General features: G+C 34.3%; 1 protein-coding gene across 1 annotated transcript; it reads left to right on the top strand.

Annotated features, from left to right (window-relative positions):
- Positions 1 to 407: 407 nt before the first annotated feature.
- On the top strand, positions 408 to 5,640 carry LOC143559605 (squalene monooxygenase SE2-like). Its single transcript, XM_077048129.1, has 8 exons — positions 408 to 663; positions 1,452 to 1,563; positions 1,637 to 1,811; positions 1,885 to 2,053; positions 2,136 to 2,354; positions 3,186 to 3,461; positions 4,338 to 4,616; positions 5,364 to 5,640. The coding sequence occupies exons 1-8, from the start codon at positions 433 to 435 to the stop codon at positions 5,466 to 5,468; spliced, it is 1,566 nt and encodes a 521-aa protein (XP_076904244.1). The 5' UTR covers positions 408 to 432; the 3' UTR covers positions 5,469 to 5,640.
- Positions 5,641 to 9,645: the final 4,005 nt, after the last annotated feature.

Here is a 9,645-nt window from a genome sequence, read left to right as displayed (position 1 = left end):
TACTTAAATGTTCGTTGACAATAAATAAATTAATTAGATATTGTAGCTTTATAATTGTATGATAATATCTTGTGAGCTGTGAAAAATCAGTTCACATTCCGCCTTAGATTAAGGTGTGACAGTTATCTTTTATTATAATTCGCTATTCTGAAGAATGTAATTACCACTTATAAAATGATGCATATAATTTAAAACCATTTAATTTATTTTGATGAAATAAACTGATTTAATATTTTTTGTAATTGTTTGAAGTCTCGTGAGTTTCTTCTCCTCTCTCTCTCTCTCTCTCTCTCTCTCTCTATATATATATATATATATATATAAATATAAATCACTTATATTATTGTCACTCCTTTCCACCGAGATCCAGCGAAGGCTGAAAAACTCTTGTCGTCTGACTCAGACGGCATTGGTCTTACAATACAAATACAAATGGCCGATCAATTACTTATCGCTTCCGTGTTCGCATCCGTCATCGGATTCATATTAATATACGCATTCTTCGTTCTCAAAACTGCTCGCAAAGCTCTTCCAAATCCATCACGAGTAACAACCACCAAAACAATCAGCATCAATGGTCATTGCAGATCTGAAGACGACGCTGACGTCATCGTCGTTGGAGCCGGTGTTGCTGGTGCTGCTCTCGCTCATACTCTCGCCAAGGTATAATATTATTTTATTTCAATTCGATCTAATTTTTTATTTACAAGTGGATTTGACAGTGTTTTTTTAGCTTAAATAATATGTTATGATGTGACTGACTACATATTTTGTAGTTTTGTGTGTTGTGGAAGCAATTGTTTATTGTGTAAACAGTAGTATAAGTGGCCGGCCAATAAGAAAGTAATAATACGATGCAATTAGGGCTTGCAATTCCTGACCTCATATTTTAAGACACGATTAAACCTGTTTTAAGGAAAAAGTACACTACGTAATTTTACATACATATTTTTGATTAACTGAAATTAGAAGGCTAGGCTCCATCATTTGATATGAGAATATGATATATAAAGTAGTTAAAAGAGTTGTATTCGTGTTTGATGCTTGTGTCGTCATTGACCTGTTAAACACACGATAAGATCTGTTTTGCCAGCCCTAGATACTCTTAGTGAAAGCCAAATAGCTGGAAACTTTAGCTGGCAACAACTATCAATTCAATCTGGCATAACAAGTTAAGAACTAACCGTAACACTCACCAACAGTTAATTTCATACCATCCAAACTTATGGCCTTTTGTCCTCACTTTATATTTTTTATATTTAAGAAATGTGTTTTGGGGACTTTGTGATATCAGACTACTGGTTCTTTGTTGAATTATACAAACAAGAATTCTTTCATTGACATTGCACATGCCAACAGTAACAACGAATGAGACGGTTTTTTGTGTATGGGTTATTGATTTTGATTTGTTTAACTGTGCAACTTATGTCTGGTAATGTTTTGGATTGTAGGATGGGCGCACGGTGCTTGTAATTGAAAGAGACCTTTCAGAGCCTGATCGAATTGTTGGTGAACTGCTTCAACCAGGCGGTTATCTCAAACTGATTGAGTTGGGATTAGAAGGTACAATAGTGAAAAGCCTTATTTGAATCGTTGATGATTCTTTTATATTTATTTATCGTTTCTTTTAATGCAGATTGTGTTGAACATATTGATGCTCAAAGGGTTTTCGGGTATGCACTTTTTAAGGATGGAAAGAATACTCGGCTATCTTATCCTTTGGAGAACCTTCATGCTGATGTGGCAGGCAGAAGCTTTCATAATGGTCGATTTATACAGAGAATGAGGGAGAAAGCCTCATCACTTCCTAAGTATGATTTTTTCTTTCTGTTCATAACTAACATCTCCTTTAATGACAATTGCATTAATGTTATACATTTATAGTGTTCAATTACAGCAAGGAACAGTCTCATCTCTTCTTGAAGACAATGGGACTATTAAAGGTGTGATGTACAAAACTAAAACTGGAGACTTAGTTAAAGCATACGCTCCTCTAACCATTGTATGTGATGGTTGTTTTTCGAATTTAAGAAGCTCTCTTTGCAATCCTCAGGTAATGATAACTTCCAGCTTATCATATACTTACTGTAACTGTTGATTTTAGTGAAACCATTGACATGATAATGTATGTATAGGTGGATGTGCCCTCATGTTTTGTTGGTTTGATATTAGAAAACTGTCAATTACCATACGAGAATCATGGGCATGTTATTTTAGCAGATCCGTCTCCCATTTTGTTCTATCGAATCAGTAGTACTGAAATTAGATGTTTGGTTGATGTACCTGGTCAAAAAGTACCCTCACTTTCAAATGGTGATTTACCCAAGTATTTGAAGACCTTCGTTGCTCCTCAGGTATCATTACATCACAAATTTCTTCTGTTATTATTAAAACATAGAACGCGCGTATATTAGGATACTTCCCAAGATATGAATATTGCTACCTCATATTCTGTTTCAGTGTTTGGATTAACATGTTCTGTTTCTTTTGATTATTTAGTGGTCAAATAATCAAATTTTGGGTGATGAGTTTTATATTAATTGCAACAGAACTGTTTTATAATCAAATTTTGGGTGATGATTTTTTCTTCTGATTATTTGGTTTTATATATAGTTTCAGTGTTATGGATAAACATGTGTTATACATTCATTTAAGTTCGTGAACGTTTGTTTAATTACACCCGTTTGTCTTTATTCGTTTATGTTTAATTATAGTCCTTTGTTTACGTTGTGCGTTTATATTTCATTTAATGCTTTCAGGTTTATAACCTTTTAGTCTTGTTTTATTAATATTCTAGGCTTGATGTTCATTTTTACTTTTAGTTGGTGTTCGCTCATTATGTCCATTCTTCTATGTTCAGTTATGCTTGTTCGTTTGAGTTCATTTACGTTTGTGAACCGTTCGTTTATGACATTAACAAACAAACATAAACAAACACACTGATTTTCTTAACGAACGAACACAAACAAGGGAAACTCGGTTGTTTAATTGCTTGTGTTCGATTGTTTGTTCTGTTAAAGTTAAATGAATTCCTTTGGTTCATTTACAAGCCTAAAAACATATGTTTGGTCAGTGTATATATTAATTTCTTCATAATCATTTGACTATTACAACTTTAAGAAGCTTTTTATCACTTATAGTTTTATAAAACAATATCTTAGTTATAGTTGGTTTATTATAAATAGATTCCTTCAGAATTGCAAGAAGCTTTTGTGGCAACGGTTGATAAAGGACATATAAGGACAATGCCCAATAGAAGCATGGCAGCTGCTCCTTACCCAACCCCAGGTGCTTTGTTAATGGGTGACGCATTCAACATGCGCCATCCTTTGACAGGTGGCGGAATGACGGTAGCTTTATCTGATATTGTTGTTCTACGCAATCTCCTCATGCCTCTACATGATCTCCATGACTCGTATACTCTCTGCAATTATCTTGAGTCGTTTTACACTCTGCGTAAGGTTAGTTTTTATTTTCACAATCCTTTTTATCGCATATCTTAATAGACTAGAGGACATTTGCTTATAAATCGGGCTGCGTTTTATATCGAACGGGTCAAAAAATTTAGTTAACAACGACGCTGGTCAAATTGGGAGAACGTTATTCATAGTGTATGTAGGGCGGTTTAAAAAGCTTGTGGCTCGCTCGAAAAAACTCACTCGAAATGGGCTCGGTCTGTAAGCTTGAGCCCAAACTTTTGTGTGTATAATCAAAGCCCGAACTTTTGTGTGTATAATTACAACTTAAAACTGTATGGCGTTTTTTTATTTAAAAAGTATTAAAAGTTATCTTATAATTGAAAATATAATTTTTTGTTTGGCTGATTAAAAAGTAAACCCCAAATTATAATATGTTTAAATTATAACCCAACTTTTAATATATATGGATTATGACATTTGTAGTTTATGACGAGCCACAAGATGCCTTGAGCTTTTGACGAGCCAATTTGAAGCTCAACTTTTTAGCTCGTTAAGATAGCCGAGCCGGATTGGCTTGGTTTGTTAATGAGTGGAGCTTGGGCTTGGCTGGGCTTATTACAGCACTAAGTGTATGCTATGAATTAACTTCCTGAGTTTATTCAAAAAATTTGACTAGTACTAAAATAATATATATTATACTACATATTTTACACGCATATTGTGGATCAAAAAGTGAAACATGGACAAATAAGTGTTTTGGTAAACCTGACCTTCCCTACCCTATTCAAACGTTCTAGAAAGTCACCAGTTCTGACCCGCACCCTTTATCCAACCCACTCGACTCATTTAGTGACCGCCTCTAACGTAACGAGCAATATAACAATGCCTTACTAAAATCTATGCTTACTGTTGTTGCAGCCAGTAGCATCCACAATCAACACATTAGCAGGAGCATTGTACAAGGTTTTCAGTGCTTCACCCGATGAAGCAAGACAAGAAATGCGAGAAGCATGCTTTGACTATTTAAGTCTTGGAGGCGTGTTTTCAAACGGGCCCATATCTTTGCTCTCGGGCTTGAACCCTCGACCCTTAAGTTTAGTTGTACATTTCTTCGCGGTCGCGATATATGGTGTCGGCCGCTTGATACTTCCTTTTCCCTCCCTTAAACGATTGTGGATCGGTGCACGATTGATATCGGTTAGTATATCTTTCACTTTTGTTTTTTCCTTCAACTGTTGACCAAGTTGGTTGACCTGGGTTATGTTTTATCTCAAACGGATCGAATCAAAAGCGACAAAGTCTATTTTAAAGCAAACAACTTTTTCTGTTGCAGTATTGTTTTGTTTAAAGATATAGATTATTATTATAACATAATGGTTTTTGATATATAGTATTTTTTATAATGGAAAAGGAAATAATATATTTACCTGGTCAACCTAACCGGCCTGGCTCAATTTGAACAGTTAACCAACACATACGGGCGTAAACTAGCCAAGCCCGCGCTTGACTAGGCTCAAGCTCGGGTTGTTTTGACTTACGAAAGCTCGAGCTTGGCTCGTTCAAGCTTTTTTTAAAGCTCCTTTTTAAGCTTGACTCATGAATCGTTTTTCAAGCTCAAGTTCTACTCGTTTATTTTTTATTAATAATTTATATGCATTTTCAATTATTTTTATATGCTTATAATTATAACTTTTATGTTTAACATAATATAGGTCAATTAGTTATTCTTATTGTAATTGCATACATAATAAATATCATTATATAAATATCATAAAATCAATAGGCTCGCGAGCTAGCTTGGGCTCTTTATTGAACAAACTTATTTTGAAGGCTCGACTGAGCTCAGGCTCGAGCTTGTTTATGGTCGGATTGTATTGAGCTTTTAACGAGCCATCTGGGCTCGTTTACATCCCTACGTGTAATAAACATATTGTTAAAATGCAGGGGGCTTCTGGAATCATATTCCCTATAATAAAGGCAGAAGGAATTAGGCAGATGTTCTTTCCTGCAACAGTGCCTGCATATTACAGAGCTCCTCCTACTCAATGACCTACCTGCTTTTAGGAAATTAAAAAATGAAAAAAAAGTTGTGATAGTGTTGTCAGTTCTTATTCTTTGTTTCTTTTGTTGGGTTTTCGTTTGGTTTTGTATTTCATTAGACTACTTATTAATCATTTTTTTTTCTTTTTGTAATAAAATCAGTCTTTGTGTGTTTTATATTCACTTAAAATTGGTTATGCTAACAAGGGTAATCTACAAAGTGGTATGTGGATTATGTGATTTGTTGTTAATCTACATACCACATACAGAAATCTTCGATGTCATAAATATGTACTGTGACCCATTAGTTGGGTATTGAGAATACATGGCAAACGTTGCCAATAGTAAACTATTGGTTATGACTTATGAACACCATGTTGACAAACGGGTCAAGGATTTGTCAAATAACCCTTTAAATGGATATTGAGCTGTTGGTAATACAGCCACTATTCAACAAAATGTATATTTCATGTGAGGAGAATTCTATTTCTCAAAGAATGATGAGTTATAGAATGATTTAATGAGATTTAAATGAAGGATGGAAGAATCAAGTAAGAAAATAAAATCATGTGACTTCGTATAGTTGCATATTGCATGATTTATGTGCCGTTGATGTTGCATATTGAGCTTTCTTGGTTGTTGGTGCTTAGGAATGGATTTATGTGAGAGAACAAGTTTTAGAAGGTGCATAACACACCCAATGGTGTATGGTACGCCATCGGTACAACAAGTACACCAAATGAAGCTGTATACAGTATCAAATACGTCAAACAAAATGTGAAGCGGCGTAAGAATCACCGGTCAATTTAAAAAAAAAACATATATATATTTTTTATAGTTTTAGGTCGTTTTCTCATTGGTTTAATCTTTAATCTCACTTAGTTATTACTAAGGCCACAGAGTGAAGTTCGAAGGTTCAATGAATTACGTGAAGAGCAAATCTTGGGTATTACTAATATGTCGTGTGTATATACTAATTAGGTTTAAATACTTTGAATAGATGCTAGATCATGACCAAGTCTCAGGATGTATGAACACATACAAAGGATTCAATATTGTTTGGTGATTATTCAAGTGTTGAACTATGCAGTGTTTCAAATAGTCATTGTTTGGTGTCATTTTCGTTGGTAATGACCGATGATGTCTAATTAAGTGAAGTTGATAAAGCTATAGGTTGTAAATCTGCTTGCATGTTTGAGACTAATTTCCTCAATATTTGAGTGCAGTCGCCAACATCATCTTTATTACTAGAAGCTTGATGTAGATGATAAGTTATAAAGACGCATTCTGCACTATGGTTCTACTACATGTAATAATTACCCATGAAGATGTGTTATTTCCATCTATCTCTATTTCAAAAATTAAAAACAAAAATGACATATATTAAGACCATAACATTAAATAACATCACTAAAGCCAACTCATAGTGGTGGTGTACGTGGGTATGAGTATGACAAGCTCATGTGGTGAAGGTGTGATAATCGTGAGAGAATGGCAGGTGTTATGAATCGCGCTACTATCTTCACTATGGTCTAAAAACTATCATCGGGCACAGCCGTTGGCGTTTCATTTGTAACTTTTTTACATTGTCTTGTAAAAATTCTGTGAGTAAATGTTGACAAATTACTAATGGTAGTATAATCCTTGGGTTATTGTTAAAAGGGTTGTTTGAGTGAGCTATTAAAACTTGCTTATTTATTTATTGAAAATCAAAACATGTTTGGTAAAGCTCCTTCAAAAGATTCACAATGAAGTTTTTCAAAAGTTGTTTTTGTTTTTCAAAAACCAAATAAGCAAATCTAAAAGCTCACTCAAACACCCTCTAATTAAAGATAATAAGGATGGTGAGGGTGGTCATCTCATCCCAACTAGGCCTGGCTTCGATAAAGCAAAAAAAAAAAAAAAATTGGGCCGAATGTGAAAATTATTTTGGACCTTGTTTAAAAAGGAGTATTTTGTTGGTTTAAATAATTAAATTTTATATATATTTACTTGGTTATAATTTGGGCTGTGAAAAAAAATTTTGTATAAAAGAAAAATTAAACGTGTTTCAAATGAGACTTGAACCCATAACCTTTTGGTTGAGAGCAATACCTTTTTGTCACTAGACCAAGCTATTGGTTATGTAATTAGGTTTAAACATTAAATATAAATATTGTTTTTAATAAAAATAAATATAATATAAAAAAAATTCAGGCCTAACGGGGTGTCGGGCCCGTGGTCGTCGACCACCCCGCCACCCCTATGGGCCGGCCCTGATCCCAACCCATCTAAAGTCCCTTCTCTCCTCCACATAGGATTTCCACAATTTCATCCAAATCCATCCCAAAAGGGGAGTGTGGTCTTATTTCATCTCAATTCATTTTTCATCTCTCTCTCCCTCTCTCTCTCACACACACAAATTCAGGAGTTTTGACGTGGCCATCCAAATGGGAAGAAATTTTTTCAGTACCAAATGGGCAGGGTGGTGTTCCCATTGTACCGAAGCCACCCGAAACCTACTCTGTCCACCCTAATAATGCTTAATTTATGGTGTTATTCTTTTTGATAATTTCACATTAATTTTTTTTATATATTTTAAAGTGAAACTTAAAAATAATACCTTGGGTTTAAAAATTTTCATTTAACCTTTTTTATTTTTTTTCCTCCACTTGAATCTCTCCAAATAAAAAAAAGTGTTGGAGGAGGGAACCCTTACCCCGGTACCGATTTTGGATACCCATCACCCCACCCCGTAAGAGGTATGACGCCGGTAAAACACCTCCATTCATTCCACGACAGATCTGGGCCGACCCTCAGGATCGAACCCGCACCACTACGGCTTCCCTGTCTTAGTAGAACTTCATTGGTGACGGGTACCTCAAGGCCGCCCGAAGTGGGATTCGAACTTGAGACCTCCCATAGGAAAGCTCAAGCCTTATCCAACCCATCTAGACACCAATTGGTGAATCTCTCCAAATAAGATAGAATCACTTTTAGCTATTAGATTATATCTGTGTACATAGTTGAGATATATCTCTTCATTTTATATCTAGCTTTCTTTTGTCCGTTCTTATATTAAGGTTTAAAAGGTGATTCATTTAATTTGTTATATGTATACCCACACACTTTTAGTATATATAGTTAAAAAAACAAAGAACAAAGTAATTGTATGTTCTATATGGCACTTGTATCGGAAGAGAAAAAGAGACCACAGTGTACCATTATATATGTAACAGTTAGAATAATAAGTAAATGTTATTTTATATATATATTATTTGGTTGACCGTTTAAAATTAGTTCAATATTTAACGTCTCTGCATATGTACGTGTCCATGTATATGCATGTAGAGAAAAGGGAGAAAGGTGAGTTGCTCTAGAAATTTGGAAATAATTATGAGTTATAATATATCCATAGATGAATACATTATATTATATATGTCAAACAATTAAAATGTTGATTTTATAATGTATAAATTATGTATGTATGTATGTACTCGACGAAGACGAATATAATAATAATAATATAAAAGAACTTTTCACACAATTTTTTTTTATTTAATGGCAACTTTTTGCACAATAATAGAGTCTTACGTATAAGTTGATGGAAGATAGGTAAATTAAAGATGGAAAGTTGTGTGGAATCCTAGTGGGTGGATTGTGTGTGTTGGATTGCATTGCATTCCACAACATACGTGACCCAGAAACGGAATCAACCCTTGTTTAAAATGTATACTTCAATTGATATTCGTCTTTTCCGTAATAACTTTTTGTTAACGTTTCACTTACAAAGCAGACTGATTTTGTATTTTTCTTTATTTAATGATGAAAGCCCCGGCTTGACTCGAGCTCGCTCGATAGGCTCAAACTATTTTATTTTAATTTATTATATATATATATAGACACACATACATACATGCATATAATTATCGAGCCCAATTATTTTAACACATGGGCTTTCCTTTAATCCAGCCTAATTTTCTTTCTCACTCCATAGTTCATATTCATAACTGAGAGATGCGACTTCATAGTTCACACACTCAATAATCAGTATGCGTTCCATTTTCCACCCTAACCCTAGCCGCTCATATTCACCTCCGCCATCGGCCCTCGCTCATAGATAATACTTCTCTGCTTAATTTTGTATTTGGTTTGGTTTAGACTTGTTGAACATTTTTTGTTTTCGATGGTGTTATTAGACGTATTT

Source organism: Bidens hawaiensis, unplaced genomic scaffold (assembly GCF_021521415.1).
Source record: "Bidens hawaiensis isolate Kalapana, Puna unplaced genomic scaffold, B.hawaiensis_p1.1 tig00019942_1, whole genome shotgun sequence".
NCBI classification, from domain to species: domain Eukaryota; kingdom Viridiplantae; phylum Streptophyta; class Magnoliopsida; order Asterales; family Asteraceae; genus Bidens; species Bidens hawaiensis.
This window is presented reverse-complemented; position numbering and strand designations above follow the sequence as displayed.

What these genes read in the sequence shown, in the direction of transcription:
- LOC143559605 (XM_077048129.1), top strand. Translation starts at nt 433, where the DNA reads ATGGCCGATCAATTACTTATCGCTTCCGTGTTCGCATCCGTCATCGGA. An exon ending in TCGCTCATACTCTCGCCAAG is followed by an intron (nt 664 to 1,451) that starts GTATAATATTAT and finishes TTTGGATTGTAG; the next exon opens with GATGGGCGCACGGTGCTTGT. An exon ending in GCTCTCTTTGCAATCCTCAG is followed by an intron (nt 2,054 to 2,135) that starts GTAATGATAACT and finishes ATGTATGTATAG; the next exon opens with GTGGATGTGCCCTCATGTTT.